This window comes from Pongo abelii, chromosome 9, assembly GCF_028885655.2.
Source record: "Pongo abelii isolate AG06213 chromosome 9, NHGRI_mPonAbe1-v2.0_pri, whole genome shotgun sequence".
Lineage (NCBI taxonomy): Eukaryota > Metazoa > Chordata > Mammalia > Primates > Hominidae > Pongo > Pongo abelii.
In genome coordinates this window covers 2,913,804-2,938,124 of record NC_071994.2, presented here as the reverse complement: position 1 = coordinate 2,938,124, position 24,321 = coordinate 2,913,804, and the positions used below count along the sequence as shown (strand labels likewise).

Here is a 24,321-nt window from a genome sequence, read left to right as displayed (position 1 = left end):
TCGGAGGGATTTAGTAGGAGTTTATTGCCAGTCTGTGTCTGGGCAGCGGTCACCGGACTTTGTCCTTCCGCTGGGGCATAGGTTTCCTCCAGAGCACCAGGAGGACAAGGGTATTGATAGCAACCTGCACGTGCCCGAAGACAGGGACGCCAAAGCTGCGGTACAGGAGGCCGCCGACCGTGGGTCCCAGAGTTCGGAGCAGTGGTTGTACAGAGGCGCAGAGGCCCAGCATGGTCCCTGGGGGATGCATGGGGGTAGTCAGGCCCTGGGCAGCTCCCTGGGCCGCCTGCCCACTTCCTGGACGCAGCCATGGCCTCCCATCTCTCCGGACCCACCCTGACCTCGCGGCGCAGTCCGCACCTTGCATAGTCTGGTGAAATACTCCCCGAACACCCATCCTGTCCACCTCCGGCTTCTAACCTCCAGTCCCCCACCCCCTGCCACCCGCCCGGCCTTTGGAGCAAATGCAGCTGTCTCTACCCACTGGCCTGTTCCCCGAGGACCTCTCAGCCATGCAGGGTGCTTCCCAGGGCATTGGGCTGAGTCTCTTCCCTGCTCCAGAAAGTTTCCAAGCATGGGAGGAGCCTGGGAATGGGGCCACAGGTCACCGCAGAAGGCCCCGCCCTGCCAGGCCTGCCAAGGGAGATGGCATCTGTGCCTGGGGCCCGGAACCTCCTGCCCAGGGTGTCAGGGAGTTGGCTTTCACGGCTGTTTCCCAGGGTGCCTGCCACCACCGAGGGCTGGTGATGCAGTGGGGAGGCTAAGCCTGGCCTGTGAGACACTGTTGCGGCTTGAGTTCAGAGTGGGCATGACACCCCCATCCCACAGCCCCTCCTGGCCATCAGCCCCTCCTCCAGCCGCCCCACCCTGCAGAGCTCCTACTACTCCATGGAACTCCCCCCACAGGGCTGGGGAGGCGCTTTGGGAGCCCATGCAGGGCCCCTCCATCTGCCCCTCCTGTCCCCTGAGCAAGACCGAGTGGCTTCCAAGGCTCCCCGGACAGCCCCCACCTGCGCGGCAGCCTGCTCTGTCCCTGACACCGCATCTCCATGCCCCTCTGGCTAGCTACCCCCAGCATGGACGGACACGTGGGCACCATCTGTGGCTGTTGTCAACACTCGGGCAACACGGGGGGCAGCACTCGCTAAGAGGGAGGACCCCCCCAGGACTCCAGGTGGGAGGACACTCTCTGCCTCTGGTCCTGTGCCCAGAGGGTCTCTGTCTCCAGGGACTTCAGAGTCCAGGTCTCCTGGAGTTGGAAATCCCGGGGCTGGTCAGCTGTGATGAGGGGCTGGCCAGGCCCCACCTGGGCTCAGGGCGCAGCATGGAGGACCATTAAGAGCAGCCTCTTCTGCACACACAGGGTGCAGTTCCCGCCCCTTCTGTCACTGGGTTTCCAAGCTGCTGCTGGGAACCCGGTGCTGGCTCCTTCCAGGCCAGGGGTGGTGTCTGCGCATGACGTGGCCCAGTGGCCTAGGCCTGGTCTCCCTCAGCCTCCAGGGGCCTCTTCCCAGCCAGGCCCGGTCCTCATCTCCCCAGGGCTTCCTCTCCTGTGCCTTCCTCCTGGCCTCTCCAAAGTGCTACCCAACCTCCTCCAGGAAGCCCTCCTGGCTCAGCCTGCACCAGCCCATGCAACATGGAGTCACCGTCCCGGAAGGCCCTGGAGGTTCCCAGGCAGCCCTGAGAAGAGGCCTGCCCTTTGCAGTCTGGCCACATCCAGGCCTCTAGACCTTGGTCTGCTGCCTCGCAGACAGGGAGGTGGATGGAGTGTCAGATGTGTGCCCTGAGCTTTCTGGATCTGCTGCTGGGGAGGCCTGGAAGAATCTCCAGTACTCCAAAGGACTCCTGAGTCCTTTGACCTCAACCAGCCCACAGGAGCCCCCTGCACTGGCCAGTGGGTACCCACACTGTGCCTGGGGTGGGGCAGGAGCCTGGGTACCGTCGGGCCCAGGGCACCCCCGTCTGCATGAGGGGCTTTCTTAGGCCTCAAGAAAGAAAGCTGGGTCCGAAGTGGAGGCTGGGGGATCTATGTCTGGGGGACCTGTGTCCCCTGCAGTGGCCTAGGGGCTTCCTGGATTTAATTACCGGTGTGCATTCATTCACTCCCTCATTCATTCAGGAAGGTCCTGAGCACTTGTGTGGCCACCCCCGTGCTGGAGGAGGGCTCAGAAGTCCCCGGGGCCTCCAGGCCTGGCAGGCAAAGCCCTCAGGTGCTTCTCAGGGCCAAGCCAACTGCCACCTGCGGGCAGCCCCCTCCCAGGCCCCTGGCCTGCCCCCAGCTGGGCTAGGTGGTAGGGCAGGAGTCTCATGCAGGACCCAGGCTCCCCACCTTACTCATCCCACACAGACCCCAAGGTCACCCACTCCACCCACTCCACCCACCCCACACCCCACCCACCCACCCACCCCACACACTCCACACAGACCCCAGGCCCCCCACTCCACCCACTCCACCCAAACCACACAGACCCCAGGCCCCCCACCCTATCCACTCCACGCACACCCTAGGCTGCCCACCCCATCCCCACTGGGTAGCTCGTAGGGCTTCCTGGAGGAGGCTGCCCCACCCGCTGGCCACAGCTCACCTGTGTCCGAGGAGGAGACGGCCTTGGTCAGCATGCTGTCAGTGACCACGTTGAGGGCGCAGAGGCTAAACACCAGGCCAGGCACCAGGAGGCAGAAGTGGAAGACGCTGGACATCCAGGCCTGGGACGGCAGGCAGGGGCCGAGCTGAGTGGGGGCCTCATGGGACCAGGCTCCTCTCTGGGGTCTTACTTGTCCACCCTGACTGCCGTCCCCGCTGAAGAGTTGGCCCCGGGTGGGTGTGGAGGGGTGGAGGAGGCCCCAGGGGCTCAAGCACAGACGGCACCGCCCAAGTGGCCTTGCCCAGTGAGAGGGTCAGGTGAGTGGGCCCTAAGCGGGGAGCCCTCACCATGGCCAGGCCCACCACGATGAAGACCAGCACGCTGGCCCGGAGCAGCGCCTCCTCTGAGAAGTGGCTGCTCAGCTGCCCGATGACCAGGCCCTGGGTCACCTAGAACCAGACAGACAGGGTAGAAGTGGGTATGGGGGAGGCGAGGGAGGGGCGTCTGGACTGTGGCCAGCCCCCAAAGCAGGGGACCTCCAGACTGGCCTGTGGTGGCCAGGGCCCCTCTGCAGAGAAGGCCCCTCAGCATCTGCAAGCCCCGGGGTCTCTCCCTACTCCGCCAGCAGTGACTGTGTCAGGATGGGTCCGAGGTCCCTGAGGAGAGGGGGCTCCTCTCCACAAGGGAGGAAGGAAAGGCCCACACCAGGGACACCAGGGATGGACTCGGTGGGACAGGCTCAGCCGCAGGCTGCTCCCGGGGATGGACTCGGTGGGACAGGCTCGGCCGTAGGCTGCTCCCAGGGATGAACTCGGTGGGACAGGCTCGGCCGTAGGCTGCTCCCAGGGATGGACTCGGTGGGACAGGCTGCTCCCAGGCCAGGGCGAGGCTCCCTATCTGGTCATCTCAGCTCCTCCACTGAGCAGGGCGTGCTGGGCCAACGCGCCTGGGAGTGCAGGGGTGGCCCCAGCTGGAGGAGCCCCTGGGCTCAGTATCTGCCCATGAGGCAGGCCCAGCCTGTAGCACCTCTGCAGGGGACCAGTCACTCTCCCAAATTCCTGCCAGGCAGAACAGAAACTGCTTCCAACCGGAACCATAAACAGTTTAAAAATCTTACTTTCACACTTGCTTTATCTTAGGGTTTTTTGGGATTTTAACACCCTTTTTTTTTTTTTTTTGAGATGGCGTCTCGCTCTGTCGCCCAGCGTGGAGTGCAGTGGTGCAATCTCCGCTCACTGCAAGCTCCGCCTCCTGGGTTCACGCCATTCTCCTGCCTCAGCCTCCTGAGTAGCTGGGACTACAGGCGCCCGCCACCACGCCCGGCCAATTTTTTTTTTTTTTTTTTTTTTTTTGTATTTTGGTAGAGACGGGGTTTCACCATGTTAGCCAGGATGGTCTCAATCTCCTGACCTCATGATCCACCCGCCTCGGCCTCCCAAAGTGCTGGGATTACAGGCGTGAGCCACCGCGCCCAGCCTAACACGTTTTTTAAAGGAAGAGCTGGCAAGCTCACTTTGTGCAGTGAGTCTAAGAGAGGCTCACAGTGAGTGCCGTGACTTCAAATCCAGGACTCAGACACCAAGGCCAGAAGCCTATTTGTGTTGCGTCTCAGATTGCCCATTAAGTTTAAAAAAGCTTGAACTTAGGAGCCCTGCAGGTTGTGATATGGACCTGGAGCTAACAAGCCTGTTTCTGGCCAGACTTGGGGCCTAGGGGCTACTCTGCGGGTCCCCTCCTTCCCCTCCTCAGCCTCCTCTCCCGCTGCTCAGCCTGTGTCGGGGTCCCCAGGCCTCACCCTGCTCCTTCCCCATCCCTGGGCAGTTCACCAGGCCCAGTTCCTGCAAGGGTGCCCTGATGGTGTTGGTCACCACCCCAGCTCTGTCTGTCTCAGGCAGGGTCCCCACTGCAGTCATGGCAGGCCCAAGTGCCCTACAACACAGGCCAATGACTGCAGTGTCCAGCCCAGCTGCAGGCTTCAGCCAGGGTCTGGCTAAGCGTCCTTCCTTGCAGTGAGCTGGGCACAGCCTGTTCAGAACAGGCCCCATGGCACCAGCCCCGGATTGTTACTATTATTGTTGCTGTTGTTGTTTTTCTGTTTATCTCTTTTTACCCTGCCAGGGTGGCCCCTCCTGGCCCAAAAAAGCAGAGGCCCTCTCTGCCCACGGTGGGGGTCCAGCCCCTCCCAGGAGCAGCTATTTTAGCACTAGTCTAGTCCTGGGCCCAGAGGCTGAAGAGCAGATGGCTTGGAGGTGCCAGGAATGCCACAGGCTTCCGGAGAGGCCGAGAGCCCCCACCCCCACCCTGGCGGGTCCCAGAATAGCCCCCGCCCCGTGCTCCGGCTGTCAGGCGGCCATCCTGGGTGGCGGCACATCATCACCTGTCCCCATCACCCCAGGGTCTGGTCCAGATGCCCAGAGGAGCTGGCGGTGGAGGTGTCTCGCCCCGGCCCAGGAGCTGAGTGGTTCTGGGGGGCTGGCAGACAGACACCTGCCGCATCGGAGCTGCCAGGGTTTCAGGGCATCGTTCCATGACAGCGCGGCCTCTGAGGGCTGGCGTCTTGCTCCTGTGGGACCTCCAAAGGGGCCCACACTGGTCTAAGCACTTTGCCATGTTAGGTCATCTCATCTGCCAAGGACCCTGCAAGGTGGGCACTTTGGCCTCATGGGACAGATTTGGAGAGTTTGGGAGACTTGCTCTGGTCACACAGCTGGTGGGCAGGTGGGCTGCCACAGATCCCAGCCAGCTGCCCATCAGAGGCCAGAGTCCACTGTCCTCACAGTGTGCCCATCACTGCAGTTGGCTCTCCCTCCCTGGCCTGTATGCCTGGTTCCCTGTGGACCCTGACATGCGCCGGATGGGAGGCCAAGGGCTCCCCAGCCTCTGCCGGGAAGGAGCCTCTACTCTCAGAGGCCTGCCCCACTGGAGACCCCTGCCGTGCCCCCCAGCAGGCCCTGTGTGCCTACTCACCATCTGGAGGAGCCCGAAGAAGGACATGAGGTAGCCAGCTTGGGCGGCCTCCAGCTGGAAGAAGTCCATGGAGATGATGGAGAACATGACCATGAAGAGCCCTGAGCCGGGGCAGGGGAACAGGGGTGAGAACCTCCACACCACGGCCTTGGCGCTCACCTCCCTCCCACCTCAGCAGCCTGGCCAGTCAGGGTGTCTGGGCCCTGGCCGGTGACTGGTTCAGGGAGGGGCCTGTGATGCCAGCTGGGCCAATGAGACCCTTCCCTGGGATTCTGCCGGATCCCTGGTGTGGAAAGTGCCTCTCGTGCGGTTGCTAAGCTCTGGACTGTGAGCAGGAAGGTGCTGGAAGGGAGGGACCCAGGGCTTACCACGTGAGAGGATTTGGCCCCAAGACCCACCATGGCTCTCTGTTATAAGAGCCCTCAAAGTCACGTCTGCAATCCCAGCACTTTGGGAGGCCGAGGAGGGAGGACTGATTGAGGCCAGGAGTTTGAGACCAGCCTGGAAAACATAGTGAGACCCTGTCTCTACAAACACTTAAATTAGCTGAGCGTGGTGGCCCATGCCTGTAGTCCCAGCTGCTCGGGCGGCTGAGACAGGAGGATTGCTTGAGCCTGGGAGGTGGAGCCTGCAGTGAGCCGAGATCATGCCACTGCACTCCAGCCTGGTCAGTGATCTCAAAAAAAGGGCCTTCAAAGGGCCTGTTACTGAGGTTAGTAACTTGGGTTCCAGTTTTGAGAACCAACAGAGCTGGCCTAGGTGGGCTGGGTGGGACAGAGGCCGGGGCCAGTCGGAGTGCTGAGGGTCTGTTCTCCATCCTGCTTCCTCGCTTCCCAGTTAGAGGAGTCCAGGCGGGGCTTCTGAGGGACAGAGCTGCTCGTGGGCTTGTCCATGGCTCGCTATCCTATCTGTGGTCTGTGACGCCCTAGGGTCTGCTGAGAGGGACTGGGGCCAGCATACTTCAGAAGGCAGTGTTGACACTCAGACTTGCTGTCCCTGCATCTCAGGCTGTCTGGAGAGGACGTGGGGCCACAGGGTATGAGGGTAAGAGCTGAGGAACACGCAGGGATGCATGGCTGCGAGCCAGGCCCTCTGTCCGTGGGGACCCTCCCTGGGATCTGCAGGTGCACAGTGTGGAGGGGCTGGAAGGAGGTGGGAAAGACCCTTTTCTGCCTTCCTCCCACTCCCGCCTGCTCTACCACATCTGCGTGGACCTCTGTGCCTCTCTGTGGCACAGGCCAGAGGAAGGGCTGGGCTCTGGCCGCAGCTGGAACTCTGCCAGGCTCTGGCCGCTGTCGGGGCAGCAGTTGGGACTCACCTGTGGGGAAGTTGGAGGCCACCTTCACCAGGAAGATCCTCGGGACGTCTGGCAGCCGCAGCAGGGAGGCGATGGCCTTCAGGTCGAACACACTGGCCCGGGGGCCGCCTGGCACGGAGAGGCCAGTCAGGCCTGCAAAGGCCATTGTCCCAATGCCCACCCCTCGCCCGGCTGCAGGCCTCACCACTCTGAGGCTCCTGTTGCGCCTGCCAGGGTAAAGCTTCCTTCCTTGGCTGCAGCGCCGCTCACTTGTGGGAATGGGAGCTGGTGATGCTCCCAGCTCCCAGGTGGGCACCGCCCCTCAGCACACTTCTACTCATTCCTAGGGGCCCCCTGAATCCCCAGAGGCACTCAGGAAAAGCATCCTCTGCAGGCAGGTAGACTGGCCTCAACCTGGGAGTGCAGTGGCGGAGGCCTGCGGCAGTCCCTGAACAAGGGACCAATAGCTGCTTCCTATATGGTCCTGGCCTGGGGCGTGGGGCAGAGCATGACCAGGCCACCAGCCCAGAGGAAGACAATGGCAATGCTGTACCACTCTCTGTGGCCACAAGTCACCGCTGCCGTGGCCTGGCCCAGTGGACACCTCTGAGTGCGAAGCCACAGGCCCCCAGCCCGGCTCACTGAGTCCTTCCTCCTCATTGCCCCAGGGACTCCCGCCTCTCTGGCTCTGCTGTGCTCGCCACAGGCCCATCTCCACCCGGACCTCCCCCTGGACTCTCTAGGTTAATTCCATCACAGCCTCCTGTCCCAGGATGGTCCCAGGTGGGTCCATCCGTCCCAGGCTGGGCTCTTAGTCCCTAGGCACCGAGGCATGGGCCCTGCCACGTGCCTGGCACAAAGGGGCTGGGTTCAGCAGGGGGCCAGCCTTGAGGGGATCCCCTCTGAGGAGCCTTGGCCTCTCCTCATGGGACCAGCCTGACTATCCTCTGCCCTCCACCAATCAGTACCCCTCGGGCAGCACCCTCGCCTCTCCCTGGACACTCAGAGCCTCGGGAGCCTTGCTGGCCCATCCACCCTGTTGGGGGTCCTTCCTGGTCCTCCCCAGGCCTCTATGGGCCTCCCCTCCTAGTGCCTTCCCTGTCTGGGCCTCCCCTCCTAGCGCCTTCCCTGTCTGGGCCTCCCCATCTCTCTGGGCCTCCCCATCTCTCTGGGCCTCCCCATCTCTCTGGGCCTCCCCTCCTAGCACCTTCCCTGTCTGGGCCTCCCTGCCTCTCTGGGCCTCCCCGCCTCTCTGGGCCTCCTTGCCTGCCGGAACCCCACTTCCACCTCTTCGTGATCACACCTCACTTGGCTCCTATGATGTCAGCAGCTGGGAGGGGTTCAAGGAAGGCAGGAGGGTGTGAGTAGCCCCCAGATTTCCCCTCAGGCCCCCCCATACCCCTTGGCTGGAGCACGCAGGCCTAGCCAATGCCTTCCATTGCCCCAGCATCTGGGCAGGGTGTACCTGGCGGGGCTTACCTGGCAGTGGAGCCTGGGCGTCAGTTTTGGCCCCTTTAGTGCTGGCGGGGATGCAGGTGAAGCTGAGGACAGCTCCCAGGAGGGTGGCCAGGGCAGCCAGGATGGCCGGGCACTGAATCCTGCGGGCAACAGCCTCGGCTGCACAGGGCACGGGTCCCAGGGCCCAGGCGCCCCAGCCACATCCCCCAACATGCACCTTCGGTTGCACTAAAATAGCTGAAACCTGACCTCCCACATCCCCACAGTCTGTGGCCTAAAAAGTGGGGACTGGGACCCTCAGAGCACATTTATTAGGTGACGGATGAAGGAATGGGTGGGGCGCTCACCATCCCTGGCCCTCGCCACGCCATGTAGGCCCCGGCAGCCCCTGTGGGTAGCAGGTGTGGAAGCCAGGCTGGTGAGCGCCTGGGGCGGGCGGCGGATCCTCCCAGGGACAGCAGCTCCCACACTGGCCAAGGTCAGGAGAGGCTCCAAAGGGCAAGCCTGGTGTGCGTGTCCCTGGGAGGGGCTCTCCGAGACCTGGGCACCTGCGCTGTGTCATGGAGATGGCCATGCTGCCTCCCCAGAGTGGGCAAGGGTGGGCCTGGCATTCAGCGGGCCTTTCAGAAACCGCTTCCCCTCCTGTCAGACCCCTCCCCACATTCTAGAGTGTGGGGGCATGCTGGGCTTGGAGGGGGCTTTGGGCTGGGATCCCAGAGCCTTGCAAAGCCCCGGATGTGCCCCTCAGGCTGCTTTGCCACCTTCCCACCTGCCTGGGCCACTACCAAGGCCTGTGACTCTGGCTCTACCATCAGCTTCCCTGCCATGATTCCCCACCTGGAAACTTGGCCTGTGATTCCCCTGGAAGGAACCGGCAGGCCTTGTCACCTGGGAACACAGGCACCTGGAGCTGGCTGTTCGACTGTCACCATTGCCTCCTGGAGGCTGAGCCAGCCCCCTCCCCTCAGAGAGAGAGGAGGAAATTGGGGCTTCCTACTGAGCCTGTCTGTAAGGCCTCTAGGCCTGTGCCGGACCCACAGCCTTCCTCTCAGCAGCTGAGCAAACTCCTATACAGCCTGCAAGGGCCCTTCTTGGTGAGGCCCCAGCCCTCCTTCCCAGACAGCATGCCATCTGAGGACTCACTTTACCAGCTGGCGAGAATCTGGCCCCTGAGGGCAGGTGGGCCGGGCTTGTACCCTGCACGGAGACCGCAGTGATCATGAGATGATCAGACAAATGTGTGAGCCGTTCACACAGGCAGCACAAGTTCTGCCCCAGCCTCAACAGAGCCTCCAAATCTGCCCTGGCCAGGGCCTCAGGGCACAGGCACCAGTAGGGGTCAGGGTCCTGGAAGACGCCCTGGCACCCGAAAACAAGGCCAGCCACAGGCCACCGTGTCCCCACCAAGGAGTTCAAAGAAAGGACTCTCCTCGCCCCTCTTCACCACAGCCACATGCACACACACACGCACACGTGCAAACTTGTACACATGCACTTACATGCATCCGTTTGCCAGAGCAAGGAAGGGACTTGGTGCCGCACTGACTAGGACAGTCAGTGGGGCCATCTCTGGGTCCAGAGAGTCTGGGCATTGGCCACCCCTCATTTCTCAGGCGGGACCCCTGAGCTCACATCAGTCTGGGGTGGGCCGACACATCCACCCCGCCTGTGCTGCTGCCCCCACCAATCTAGTAGGAGGGCAGCTCCGACCCCTGCAGCACCCACAGCCCAGGACGTCAGCTACTCAGGCTTTCTGGCTGCTGGGGTTCCGCACGAATGGGCCCTTCCTTTGGGAAAATGCCAGGGAAGGGGCAGGGCTGGGCTCAGGCCCCACAACTTGTCCCTCCAGCCAGCAGGCACAGATATATGGCGTGGGAAGGACACCTGGCCCCTGTGGCCAGCCCCAGAGAGAAGGGCCCTTTCTTTGGGACCCTGGCCTCAGAGGCCTGCGTGTCACAGCTCAGGGTCTGGCTGGGCAGGGGCAAAACCTGCCTTATTTGCCGGATGTCCCAGAAGTACACAGGAGTGGACATGCCACCTCGATGGCTATTTTAGGAGGCTGGTGACAAGCAAGGCATGGTGGCAGGAAGCCAGGCCCTCGAGTGGTGGCGAGCGAACCAAAGGCCTGTGCTGCTGTGGGCAACAGGAAAGCCTGGGGTTGGGGGACCCTGGAGGGCCCCAGGAGGGAGGGAGTCAGGTCCCACAACTGTGCCAGGGGCCATGGGGGGTGGCTGCTGGGGGAGATGCAGGCTGTCCTTCCCCAGTCACAGCTCTCTCCCGCTCCCCACAAACGAACTGCCAGGAGGGAAACAGGAGTGGGAAGGAAATCCAGCACGCTGGCCCCAGCCCTGGGGCCTCTGCACGCCAGACAGCCTGGGCATCCCCCAGGACCATTAACTCGAGGCACCCTTAGCACAGTGCAGTCAGCCCTTCCTGCTCAGCCCCCCTCAACCTCACCCTGACCTGCCAGATGCAGGGGCACGCTGGCTTCCCGGGGCGCATCTAACACTTTTATCAATGGAGCCACGACCAGGAAGGTGGGGACAGGTTAATTTGTCTTTGTCTCCTCCTTCTCTTTCAGTTGAATGGATTATAGGACACATATCTGGACACATAGATGCTGTTGAAAGGACACTGGACAGGACTCAGGGGACCCAGAGCCTCTGTCCCTTCTCTGCTGCTTACCTGTTAGGTGACCTCATTTCCTTATATGCAAATGAGGGCTGGGCTCACAGCTGCCGCTGCCCCTAACTCCACTGTTCTGGGGCCCCTCTGGACCTGCAGGGCCCGGCCCACCTGCATCCTGCCCACAACCACAGCCCACACCTGAGGCTGCCCAGACAGCAGGGCATGGAGCTGGCTTTCAGCCGCGTCTCCAGGAACCTCTGCTGAAGTCTGGGCTTCTGTGTGGTCTACAGTAACAAGCCCTCATCAAGCCTCACCTTACTCTGAACTCTGAGAGGGGATGCACAAGGTGACAGCATGTGCCCAGGTCATCCTGCTGCCAGGAGCAAACCCACAGGTGGGGCTGAGGCAAGGTCAGCTGGGACCTGGCTTCGTGGGACACCTAGCTCACAAGAGGATGGGGCAGGGGGCCATCCAGAGCGTCCCTGGATGTCCAGCCCAGGGCTGAGAGAAGTCATCCATGCTCCAGGATGCTGCAGTTAGAACCATGTCTGAAAATGAACATCTTGCCATGCCATTCCTAACACAGCTGCCCTCTGCCTTCCAGGGTGTCCCCAGAAGGTCCTAAAGGCCCCTCTGGCCTGACCCTTCCCAGTCCTCGTGTCTCCCCATACCTGGTCCCCCTATTCCCCAAACACGTAGCCCTCCGACCAAACCACAAGCTCCCTCCTGCCCCAAATGGGCTCTGAGACTGGAGTGACTCACGGGCCCAGCAGGAGGCCTGTCCAGCCTGCTGCTCAGCAGAGCTGTCCTGAGGGACAGCCGGGCCAGAACCATCTCAGCGGGGCCTTCTCCCTCCCCGCTGTGGGAAGAACAGAAAGAACTGGAGTGTCCTGGGCACTGCGAGGCACACGGACTAAGGCAGTGGCTGAGTCACCTGGCTGGGGTGGGGGCGGGCCTGGGTCCCCCATATCCTGCTGCCCCCTCAGCTGCCTGCCAGCCCCTGCCCTGCATCTACCTGCCCCCGAAAGCCCCTTCCCTGTACAGCAGGTGCCCTGTTACAAACACCCCTGCAACTCCTCAGCCTCCGCTCAGCACTTGGGGTGCCGTGGGTCATATGGGGCGCTGCTCCCCTCCCCTCCCATCCCCTCCTCCCTCTCTGAGCTCCAGTGCCCCTGGCTCCTTGTTTTTCTTGGCTGGGCAGGGGTGTACTGCCCACAGGGCCCTGGCACCCCCATGGCACAGGCATTGCCCTGGTGGCTGCCTGTCCACCTGGAGAAGGCAAACCTCGCAGGGCTCCCTGCTGTCTGGCGCAGGATAGGACTCTATGGGCTCTCCCCATCCCTCCCCAGGCTGTGAGGGGCTGGGCTCAGGACATGAGTCACAGAACCACCCCCCACCCAGCGTGTGTGCAGTGACTCAGGTCCCGGGTCCCTCCTCAGGCCAGCCTGGCCTCTCAGCCCTGGGCTCTGGAGGCTGGGCCCAAACCAGTTATACCAGTGCCCGCCCCCGCAGCTTGTGGGTGCCAAGTCCACTTCCTCCTCCCACCTACTGCCCAGGTGGGTGCGGATGAGGCAGGACTGGGGCCTTCCAGGGGAATGGGATACACAGGTGGGTGAGCAGGGAGGGAGAGCCCACGCACGTTGTGCCTTGGTTTCCATCAAGGAAGGGCAGGAAGGCTTCAAGGAGCAAGGTGGGGCGTGTTCACAGACTCCTGCCCCGCGCTAGGCCAGGAGCCAGAGCAGGCTGCGGGCGTCGGGGCAGCCGGACCGAGAGGGCCAGGGGGCTGGCCCTTGCCATGGGGCACCAGGCTTTGGAGCCTGGCTGGCACCTGGCCCCACTGCCTTGGGTGAGCCCCCGAGGAGGAGGTGTGGGCCTCCCTCACCCTGTCTGGGTTGGACAAAGGCAGAGTACCAGCCACAAGGTCACCCCCGCAGCCCTCCTGTGCCACCACCACTCTGGGCAGCCAGCTTTTGCCACAGTGCCCAAGCAGCACCCCATGTCTTGGGTGTGGTATGAGGAACCTGAGGGAGTCCCACACTGCCTGGGCCTTGGATGGGGACTGGGGAGCTCCATGGAGGGAGCCTCATCATCTCCTGGGCCTCAGTCACCCCTCCCATCAAAGGAAATGTCACAGCTGGTCTGGTTATGAAACGTCAAGATTGTAAAGCGCCTCAGATCTTGGGATGAATGGAGGCAGGGAAGCGAACGGAATGTTCTGGCAGGTGTGGGCAGAGGTAGAGGCTGTCTTGGCAGCTACTGGGAGGGAGAGGGACATGAGTGGTGTCTTCTGGGTCAGCAGCTGGGATGGGGGAAAGGGCAGGGGAGGACAGGAGGGGACCTGTGGCCTGGCAGACGGGCCTGCAGGAGGCGTGTGTGCTGAGCTGCTCCAGCACCATGGCCACGGCTCACTGCCTGAGCGAGCTCAGACCCTCCCAGCAACCTTGTGGGCGAGTAAGGGCAGGGGAGGGCCCATTTCATAGGTGAGGAAGGCTGGCCAGGGAAAGAGGCGGCAGCAGGCGGCTGGGCCCTGAGCCGGCAGAGTACCCGGGGGTGGGCAGCACCCTGGGACGGCGACCGCCCAGCTCAGCCACCTGCTGGGGCCCAGCGCTCCTCCCCGTGCCCTCCTCACACCCTTCCTCACCCTGGCTACCCTGGAGAGACAGGCCCTGGGCGGTGCCGGCTCCCCACACCTCACACCTGCCAGCCCCCTGGCCCCAGGGCGAGCCGTCCCTGCTGTCCCACCAGAGCTGCCCACACAAGTGCCCTAAGCCCCATCCTCCAGGGACGCCCCACCAGCAATGTGCTCGGCTGCCACATCAGCCCTTTCCTCTCCCTGGGGAGCCTCCCCATGGCTCCTCCCACCCTGAGCATAGCCTCCTGGACCCACCTCTGCCCCCATTTATAGCACGACTTCCTGACCCCGTCTCTTTTCTCCCCATTTCCCTTGACCCGTCTATTGCAAGAGGCTTCTGCGGCCGGCACTGGCTTAGGGGGGCAGTGCTGGTCCAGAACTGGGGTGGCCTCCCTGCTGCAGATGCTGGGCCACTGTGGCTTCCTTGGCCACCAGTGGTAGAGGCACGGGTCCCTGACCCCCACAAATCCCGTGGCCCTTGGCTCCCAGGACGTGCTCCCTCCTCGCCTCCCAGACCCGAAACATGAAGTGCTGGGGGGGCGCAGGGCTCCGAGCCACCCATACTTGAAGATGCACCCCATTTCTCCCCCTTATCTGGGTGCCTACTCAGTAGCTCCCTGGAGTGCCTGACAGGCACCCAGGCTGGGCCTGAACAAGACCCAAATCCCAGTGGTGCCCCAGGCTGCTTGGGCCTCTGTGCAAGGCACCAGGCTCCCCAGGGTCAGGCACGGCCTTGGCACTGCCATCTTGAGTTCACACCCACATCCCACCCACTGGCAAAACCCAGCCAGAATCTACCCTCTGCTTTCTCTCATCATGGTCCCCTCCCATCCAGCCACTGTCCTCCCCCACCTCGGCTGGCACAATGGCTGTCCTACTGGTCTCCCCGCAGGGGTGCTCACCCCCCATTCTCACCCCTGCTGTGCCACCCAGGGCACCCCGGCCTGGTGCCTGCCCCTTCCCCCTCCCTCCAGCCACACGGCCCCCTGGCTTCCACACCCAAGGCCTCTGCACCGTGGTTTCTTTGCCTCCCTCTCCTGCTTCAGGCCTCGACTCAGATGCCACCTCCTCTGACAGGCCCTAGTGATCCCATCCATCAAGCCCCCAGTTCTACTTTGTGACTTTTTGCTCCATGTAGCTCAGCCTGATGTTAAGGGAATTCCTATCACATTCCCTTCATCCCAGGGACTCAGCCTGTGTTGTCTGCCACTGTATTCTAGAACCAGAGTCCTGGGGGCAATGTTTAGGTGTTCAAACTACCCACCCCACCCCACTCCACCTCCTGCTTACAGCCATCAGCAGCCATCAGTCCCCAGCCCAGGCTCCAATGAAAATGCTGGGAGAACGTTCAGGGCCTCAAACAAGGCCCGCAGCACAGCCCTAGAGACATCCGGAGAGGGAGGTGTGCTCTGGGCACCATCCAAGAGCTCAGCCCCGCTGCCACAGCATCCCAGTCCCAGGGTGCTCCTGTCCCCAGCAGGAGGCTGCTGGGAAGCTTCCCTCCTCTCAGGGCCTCAGTTTCCCCAGCGTCCCAGTGGGGCTGTGCGTGGACAGCTTGGCAGTCCAGTCGAGCCCCGGACAGCACTGAGATATCACCTGGCCCTATCTAGGGCCAGCCAGCCCGGGAGGTCAGGCCTAGGCCTCGAGCGGGGCCAGACGTGCCCTGTAGCCACATCACGTGGCCACTCACGCCCCACGAGCAAAAGGGGAAACCGAGGCCGAGAGGGGGCGGGGCGGGGCCGACCCAGCCGTGGGCGTCCTGACCCACAGCCTCCGCCCCGGCCCCCACCACTCACCCGTACGCGGAGACCAGGGTCCCGCCCAGCAGGGAGCCGAGGATGACTCCGACGCCGAAGCAGAGGCCCAGCCGGCCCAGGGCCGCGGGCCGCTCCTCGGGTGCCGACAGGTCCGTGATGACCATCTGGGCGGCTGGGAACGGGGCGGGGGAGCTGAGCGGCGAAAGCCCCTCGGTGGGGCCCTCCCCCACCAACCTCCCCAAGCCCCTTCCACCCCTGACCTGCCCCTCCACAAGCCACGCCCCACGTCGCCCCCCACCCCCGTCCAGCCCTTAGGGCCAGACCCCGCGCGCACGCAGACCTCCCTGGCGGTGTCCCGGGTCCTCCGCAGGCTGCCCCCGACCCGGCCCCACCTGGACTCCAGTCCCCCGGCCCTACCTGGCAGCGTGTGCATGAGCGCTCCGGGCAGGCGCGAGGCGAAGAGCAGGTAGACCCCGGGCAGGGCCGGGCTGGAGGCGGCCGCCAGGAGCAGGTAGAGCGCCAAGGCAGCCAGGAAGGAGAGCGTGAGCGCCGCCCGCGCCCCGCGCTGGTCTGCGAACCTGGGGGCCGAGGGGCGGGTCAGACCCTCACGGAGGCTGTCAGGGTCCCCTTTCCCCCCGTCCAGGGGCTGCCCAAGCGGGGCTGACCGGGGAGGCTGGAGTGCGGATGGGGACGGCCGGCGGGGGCGCCTAGGCGGCTGCTGGGAGGCCTCCCTCCTCTCAGGGCCTCAGTTTCCCCAGAGTCCCAGTGGGGCTGTGCGCAGACAGCTTCACTGAGCTGGGAGTCTGACCCAGGGCAAAGACCAACTCCGTGTAAAAATAAATGGTGGAATCCCAGGGGACCAAGGGATGGGCCCGCGTTTTACAGAAAGCGTTTCTCAGGTTGGGTCTGAGAAAGCAGTGCCTTTCTCCCTTCTGTTCTGGGCCACTGGAAACCCTCCCAGAGACCGCTGCTGGTCTGCTGCCTGCGGAACCCTTCATTTCTGCCTACAGGTTGCTCTGAAGAGGCAACTCCCAATACGTGTCCCTTGCTCCCCTGTCCACTGTGGCTTGTGGGAGGATGTCCCCGTCCTGTCTCAAGCTCAGTGTTCCCACAGCACTGAGACCCTGGGTGTATGGAGCCCCCAAAGTCCCTCCTGCCTGGTCTCGGCAGGCCTATGGGCTGGTGCTTACAGCCACGAGGTGTTCACCAATCACACTCTCTCTCTGGCCACAGGCAGGAGTAGTAGAAGGCGTGGGTGGGACACCTGGGAGCCTACCAGGGGCCAAAGTTCTTCTGCACCCCCATCGGCCTGTGACACAGGAGTGCCGTCATCCCAGGGGGGTCCGGTGTGGGGTCGGGGAACCTGGCCGGTCTGAGCCCATGGTGTCTGAGAGGGGGCCTGGGTCACTGTGGGGAGAGCCCCCTGTACACACACACACTGTACCTTCCAAACACCGGCCCACCCAGCAGCTGCAGCACCCCGAAGGTGGTTTGCAGGTAGCCGAAGGCAATGGAATCCAGGCCCAGTTTCCGAGACAGGTACTGAAACACAGGAGGGAGCCCAGGGGGAGGGGCTGGGAAAGACTGCAGGGCCTGGAATCTGGGGTCCCTGGATGGGCAGGGGGTGGGAGGGGACCGAGGGCCTGGGCTCTGTTGACTACACAGTGTGACCATCGAGGGGCCCTTCCCAGGGGGACCCTGCTCCTCCTCTCCTAGGCAGAAGCCTGTTGTGGTCTCTAGGGTCCTTGCTATTCCTCTCCTAGGCGGGAGCCCATGGTGGCCTCTAGGGTCCTTCCCCTCTGGGGGCACGCCTCAGAGAGGCACCTGACCCCCACCATTTTGTCTTCATTCATTCAAAACTTTGTGGGGGAAGCCAGCAGCACTGTCCTGGCCAGCAACAGATTGTCCCAAGGCCCCCAAGTGACCTCCAAGAGGTGGCCCATTGCCCAGCAGGACACAGTGCTCTGTGAGGCCCCAGCCCTTTAGCCCCTCTGGAGGAGTAGGTCCATGACAGCATCCCTCCCAGGGACACCCTTCTATCCTTCCCTAATTCTCTGTGATTTGGTCCCCCTGCAGCCGCTCCTCCCCCTGCCCCTGCCTCTGAGTTCCCAACCCTCCTTCCAGTGATGTCACTTATTATGGGCTTCATTGTGTACCCCCAGATTCATATGTCTTAACCCCCAGAACCTCATAATGTGACATTCTTAGGAAATGGGGTTAATCAGGTTACAGTGAGGACATGAGGGAGGGCCCTGATCTAATGTGACCGGTGTCCTCATTAGGAGGAGAATTTGGGACACAGACACACTCAGAGGGATGATGTTGTAAAATCCATGGGAAGACAGAGTGATGTGGCCACAAGCCAAGGGATGTCTGGGCTCCCAGGGGCTGGAAGAGGTGGGAAGGATCCTCCCCCGTGGGTTTCAGAGGGAGCCTTGATCTCAGACTTCTGGCCTCCCAAAGTGTGAGACAATAGGCTTCTGTTGCTCTAAGACCCCAGGGTTTTGGATACTTTGTTATGGCAGCCCCAGATGCTAATACACTGCCCCCTCTCCCTCCCCTGGATCTTTCCCTAAGCTCAGTCTTGGCGTCCCACTCCCCTTCTTTCCACTGTCGCCCTTGGTCCACACAAATTCTCCCCAGCGCACTTCAGTCCCAAGGGCAGTCAGTAACCCCTCCATCCCCCAACCCCAGACTCCTTCCTTCAGCTCCATCCCCGCTCCCTCGAGGATGGGAAAGCCCTGTCTGCCAGATCTCTCCTTTGTTTGTGAGCTTGACCTGACAATTACCCCACATTCCCCTAGTAAACCTCTGCCTCCTCCATCCCTCCCCTCCCCAGCGCTGCTAGTGTGAGGATGCTGAGCTTCTCTTTTTTTTTCTCTCTCTTTTTGTTTTTTTATTATACTTTAAGTTCTAGGGTACATGTACACAACGTGCAGGTTTGTTACATATGTATACATGTGCCATGTTGGTGTGCTGCACCCATTAACTCGTCATTTACATTAGGTATATCTCCTAATGCTATCCCTCCTCCCTCCCCCCTCCCCATGACAGGCCCCAGTGTGTGATGTTCCCTGCCCCGTGTCCAAGTGTTCTCATTGTTCAATTCCCACCTATGAGTGAGAACATGTGGTGTTTGGTTTTCTGTCCTTGCGATAGTTTGCCCAGAATGATGGTTTCCAGCTTCATCCATGTACAAAGGACATGAACTCATCCTTTTTTATGGCTGCATAGTATTCCATGGTTTATATGTGCCACATTTTCTTAATCCAGTCTATCATTGACGGACATTTGGGTTGGTTCCAAGTCTTTGCTATTGTAGATAGTGCTGTGATAAACATATGTGTACATGTGTCTTTATAGTAGCATGATTTATAATCCTTTGGGTATATACCTAGTAATGGGATCGCTGGGTCAAACGGTATTTCTAGTTCTAGATCCTTGAAGAATCGCCACATGTCTTCCACAATGGTTGAACTAGTTTACAGTGCCACCAACAGTGTAAAAGTGTTCCCATTTCTCCACATCCTCTCCAGCATCTGTTGTTTCCTGACTTTTTAATGATCGCCATTCTAACTGGTGTGAGATGGTATCTTATTGTGGTTTTGATTTGCATTTCTCTGATGACGAGTGATGATGAGCATTTTTTCATGTGTCTGTTGGCTGTATAAAGGTCTTCTTTTGAGAAGTGTCTGTTCATAGAGGATGCTGAGTTTCTCATCCCCACACCTGCCCACCTGTCCTCGCCTACCCAAGTCATCCTCCCTGCCTGTGTCACATCCCAACCTTTTGCCTCCTCAAGGGCAGGGCTCCCAATGCTCCTCTCTCCGTTTCTCTGCACAATCCCCTTCTGTGGGGGCACCCACTGGAGCAAGCTCCCAGTGCTCCTCTCTCCCCGTTTCTCTGCACAATCCCCTTGGCGGGGGCCAATGGAGCAAGCTCACATCCTGTTACTTCTCTTGCCTTCTCTTGACTACTCCCACATATTTGTGGGCAGAGCTCTGAGCAGCTGCCTCACCTTACAGCCTCCTCTCTTTCCATCTCTTTCCTTTTCTCCCAGCCCTTGGAGCAGGCCGCAGGGGACTATACTATAAAGACACATGCACACGTATGTTTATCACGGCACTATTTACAATAGCAAAGACTTGGAACCAACCCAAATGTCCATCAATGACAGACTGGATTAAGAAAATGCGGTACATATAAGCCATGGAATACTATGCAGCCATAAAAAAGGATGAGTTCATGTCCTTTGTACATGGATGAAGCTGGAAACCTTCATTCTGAGCAAACTATCGCAAGGCCAAAAAACCTCCTGCTGTCTCCCCTCTCCCTGAGGTCCCCATTGACCCCACACTGCTGCCTCCAGTGGTCCGCTTCGGCACGCCTCCCACTTGAGTGACAGTTGCCTTCGTGGCTTCTTCCCTCCTCCATCATGGTCTGCTGCTCTGGGCTGTGCTGGGTCCTCTGCCACCACTGCCAGTTCCCCCCGCTCATCCGACCTCCAGCCTCCCTGCCCTCTGGGGGAGCCCACCCCATGACCCTCTCCATGCTGCAGGACCCCAGAGCCTCTGCGCTGAACTGCCTTGTGTCCAGCTCCCTGCGGCTCTTCACTGGGGTCTAAAATAGTCTCAAACTCAACCTGTCCCCAACTGGGCTCCCATCTTTCCCCAAAGACTGCCTCTCCTCCTGTCCATGCCTCCTTCCTTATGGGCTCAGGCCCAAATCTTCAGTGCTCCCTGAGCCCTGCTTTCTCTCACACCCACTACAGTCCATTGACAACACATGCAAAATCCAGCCACCTCTCACCTCCTCCACAGCCATCACCAGCTCAGAGTTCTTTGAGCAGCAGGTTGGGCGTGGTCCCATTCTGGCCTCAACCGGTCCACTCTGGCCACTCTGGTCTCTCCACTGCCCCGGGGCCTCTCCTGCTTCCTTCCAGCCCTGCTCCAAGGTCGCCTTCTCTATGAAGAAGACCTCGCCCCCTTCCCACTGCAGCCCGTGTGTGTGTGGACCACCAGCTCCGACGGAGTGGACTGTTGAGGACTTTTACACTCTGCAGTATTTCAGGTTCTGACATCAGGGTCAGCTCCTGGGCACTCAGCACGGAGTTACTCCCCATGAGAGTCGATGGGCGGCTGAAGCCACTCCACCTGTGCTCTGTGCCCAGCTGTGGGAAAGGTTCTGACTCCTCATTCACTCTTCCCCGCACCAACCCTGCAGGGAGGGACTGTTATTACCCATTTTATGATGAGAAAACCAAGGCTCCTGCCCAGCCTTCCCCACTGGTAGGGAGGAGATTCAGGGCTTGACCCAAGCCATTTAGCAGGAGTGGGCGGGGCTCCTGAGGCATGGCAGGGAGGGATCCTTAGGCTCACCATTGGGCTGGGAGCCTCTGCCAGGCCCGGAATGGTGCCAAAGGCCCATCCCCACTCCCACCTAGATACCCAGGTCCGGGATCTGAGGGCTGAGAGGAGGAGGGCAGGTGTCTGAGCCCACGCATGCCGGGCTTCCCAGAAGCAAACACAGGAAGGGCCGAGGTTGGCCCTGACTCTGCCTGAGCTTCTTGGTGATGTGAGACTTTGTTCCCAAGCCTCTCCATACTTGGTGAATATAATTTCATCATTACGATTACAGCTTCCAGAGCCACACATGGTGCTGTAGACTACTGAATGATACACTAAACTAACATGAATTTGCCAATGAAATGTCTCTGCATTTGGCAACCGAGATAATAAAATAAGACAGCATTCTATCTCCTGCATGAAAAAGCTTGAGATCAGTTTGCCACCACAGATCATTTAGTGGACAACAAGGACCCAAGAAGATGGAGGGGAGAGATAGAAGCTGCGGGCAGGTGCAAGGAGAGCCTCTCTGAGGGGTGATCTGCCCAGAGCCACACCGGATTGAACAGCCCTTGGGGCAGGGACTCCAGAGGGCAAAGGCTGCTGGGTGAGAGGCAGGAGGAACAGCGCTAGGAAGGTTTGAGGAGGTGCTGCCCCCAGGAGGGAAGTGGGGTGGCTCCCCGTGGCTTCTCCCGGGGCTGGCACTGCAGCTGGAGCACAGGATGTGCTAACGGGGGTCCAGAGGCAGAGTCCTTAACTTACTCAGCTTAAGCGTGGCATGGAGTCCCAACTGGGAGGGGCCCTGGCAGCATGAAACCCCCACCCCCACTCTCTCCGATGGCCCAGATGGAGGGCAGGAGGAACAGCGGTTCAGCCCTGGCTGGGGTGTGTTACTCACTGGCACGACGGAGAACTGCATGAAGAGGCAGGTAAGTTCTATGGCGGCCAGCACGTAGGTAAGCAAGATGACCGAGGACCGGCCTAGAGCGCTCATCCTGCCGGGGGACTGGCCCTGGTCCCTGGGAGCCCGAGCTCCCTGCATCCTGGACAGGCGCGGCAGGGAGACCCAGGAGAGATCCAAGCAGGAGGCTGGCGGAGCAGGGGGCAAAAGTCCAGTTGATCCGGGCAGGGGTGCTGAGTCACTGGGTCCCAGGCAGCACCCGCCTGGCCTTGCCTACAAGAGAGGACAGCACTGCAGGACCCCCTCCCCAGTGGAGCTCTCCTGCTACCTGGACCTTAGAGGACACATCAGGGGGCCCCCCTCCTCCACTTTTGACAGCTCTGGTCTCCAGGCACACAGCCTCCAGGGGAGGGGAGACAGGGACAAGCTGCTCTGCCCCACCCCTGCAGGTGGGCCAGGCTCAGTGCCTGGTTGCCTGACACAGGAAGGCGCCATGCCCCACTTTTAGAGGGAGGCAGAAGCTCGGAGTGGTGGCTGAGTCCACCTCAAATCATCAGCACCTTCTGTGGCCAGGGCTGATGTGGTTCCCTGTGCCTGGAGGTCCTCCATAGGCCCACAGTGGCCCTGTCCCCAACACAGTGCAGCTCTCAGGGAAGGTCTACCTTCCCCTGTGGCCAGCAGCCAGAGCTCCAAGGGGCTTCTGGAATGGTCTTGCGTAGGGGAGACACAGCTCAGCCTTCCAGGCTCCCCAGGCAGGGTAGCTCTGCCTCACCTCCCACAGCTGAGTGCTGTCTGTCCCCACCCTTCCCCGCCCGGCCCCCAACTGGTGGGACCTGGATTTTGCGGCTGCAGAGGTCTTCCCCAAATTTTGCCACATTAACAGCTGACTGCACATCTGGGCCCCGAGGTACGGAACCCAGGCTGGTGGGGCAGGGCGGGGAGACCCCTGAGGGCCCGGGAGCTGCGCCTGGCGCCCTCCCCCATCCCAGGATGCGGGGAGGCTGGGGGGAGCAGGGCAGCCGCAGCAGGCACGTCAGGGGCACCTCATTGGGCAGAGGTGCGACGCTGCGCCGGAGTTCGGGGTTCGGGGCTCAGAGGCCGCCCTCGCCGGAGTGTGCTCGAGTACCTGCCTTTGCAGGGGCGGCCTTGGGCACGGGTGCCGGTGGGGTGAGCGCTCCCGGGTGACCTAGACACCGGTCCTTCCGGGATGAGCCCCGGCCCCGCCCTTTCGGGGGATGACTTGCCACAGGGACCGCCCCTCTGGGTCTGAGTTCCAGCCCTCGCGCTTTGCAATCTCCAGTTCCGGGAACGCCCGTGCCACGGTTTCTGCGCTCTCACTGGCCGAGCCCGCCCCTCCCCTCGAAGGACCCGCCCCTGCCCCGCCCACCAGTGGGCTCGCCCCGTGCCCGGCTTCGCCCGCCCCAGCCCCCTCCAGCTTGAATCCTGCCCGGTGCCCGGGCTGCTGGAGGTGGACACTCTGACCCTCAGGCAGCACAGGTGTCCGCTTTGGGCCTGAGGAGGGGTAGTGCGGGCAGGGGATGGGACCCGGAGGTGGAGGGAAGGAGAGAATGGAGGGGAGGCAGGGGCGGGGAGAGAAAAGTGGAGGAATGGTGATGAGGGGTTAGGGGAAGAAGTCAGGGGAGGTGGTAGAGGGTGTTGTGTAGCCTGGCCCTGCGAAGGGTCTGCACAGAGCCCCAGAAGAGTGACCAGGAGACAGCTCTGGGCCCCTCCTCACTTCCCTCCCCAGACCCGGAGGCTGCTAGGAGCAGCTGAGAGCCCGCTTTTCCCCATTTCACCCTTTCTGCCACTTCCCCACCCTTGCAGGGGCCACCAGAGATGCAGGCACACAGGTAAACAGGCCTCATGGCGCCCTCCGCAGCAGGAGCCGCTGGAGCACACACACCCCACGCTGAGCACATTTGGCCGGAGCCCTGCCCTTGGCCTGGGCACCATTCTCCGCGTCCCTGACTGTCACTAAGTAGGGAGATGCTCATTCACGACTCCTGCCCCACCTCCTCCCCAGGCAAGGGCTGGGCACAGGCTCAAATGTCAAAACCAATGTCCCCCTGCCATGTGTCAATCATCGCTCAACAGAGCAGAGAACTGCAGGGGTGAGACAGGGCGGGCCGGACATCGCAGAGGCGAGTGAGAGCCGGCCAGAGTCCTGGTGGGCAAGGGCCAGAGCTAGGTGGCCCAAGGCCGGCTAGCTAAGCCATTCCAAGTCATCATGGGAGTGGTTCAGCAGCTACCCTTGGTTCAGCAGCTCAGGTATGTTGGGCATCAGAAAAGAATACCCCAAAATGAAGGCCTCAGAAGCAGCTTTGGAAGAAAAAGGTTTCTCTGACCTTCTCTTGCTCTGCTGTCTCTCAGCGCCATTTCTCCCCGAAGCTGGCCTTAGAAACTAGAATCCATTTTCCCCAGGGCAGGTCATAGAAACCAGAACCCCCCCTTTCCCCACAGCCAGACATCAAACCTAAAAATATTGCTGTAACTTCCCTCCACCTTTGTGTTTAGAAACTGGCCATAAAGAAATTATCTGACCTCCCTTGTTTGACTGTAGGGCATAAGACCCCATTCCAGGAGGGTCCTGCTCCATGCCCAGAAGGAAGGAATGCTGCTCAGAAAGTTCAAGAAATCTAGACCAACAGCCCTTGCTGTGCTTCCCCTTGTGGTCCAGGAGCATTAGCGCAGGTCCCTTGGTTCATCTGTGTTCCCGCATGGATGTCCATACTTTGTTGAGCCTAAGCATCA

The 24,321-nt window shown here is 61.3% G+C and overlaps 1 protein-coding gene across 2 annotated transcripts; it reads right to left on the bottom strand.

Annotated features, from left to right (window-relative positions):
* SLC22A18 (solute carrier family 22 member 18) lies at positions 1–22,909 on the bottom strand. Of its 2 annotated transcripts, none has more exons than XM_002821387.5 (11): positions 22,697–22,909; positions 21,568–21,843; positions 16,769–16,866; positions 15,742–15,902; positions 15,364–15,496; positions 8,329–8,447; positions 6,871–6,978; positions 5,553–5,653; positions 2,933–3,034; positions 2,586–2,706; positions 1–237 (listed from the first exon to the last, which is right to left on the bottom strand). In XM_002821387.5, exons 2-11 carry the CDS (start codon positions 21,709–21,711, stop codon positions 50–52), a joined length of 1,275 nt encoding a protein of 424 aa, XP_002821433.1. In that variant the 5' UTR covers positions 21,712–21,843; positions 22,697–22,909; the 3' UTR covers positions 1–49. The 2 variants fall into 2 exon arrangements, with proteins under 2 accessions (XP_002821433.1, XP_054380097.1); XM_054524122.2 differs by lacking the exon at positions 22,697–22,909 and adding an exon at positions 22,343–22,672.
* Positions 22,910–24,321: the final 1,412 nt, after the last annotated feature.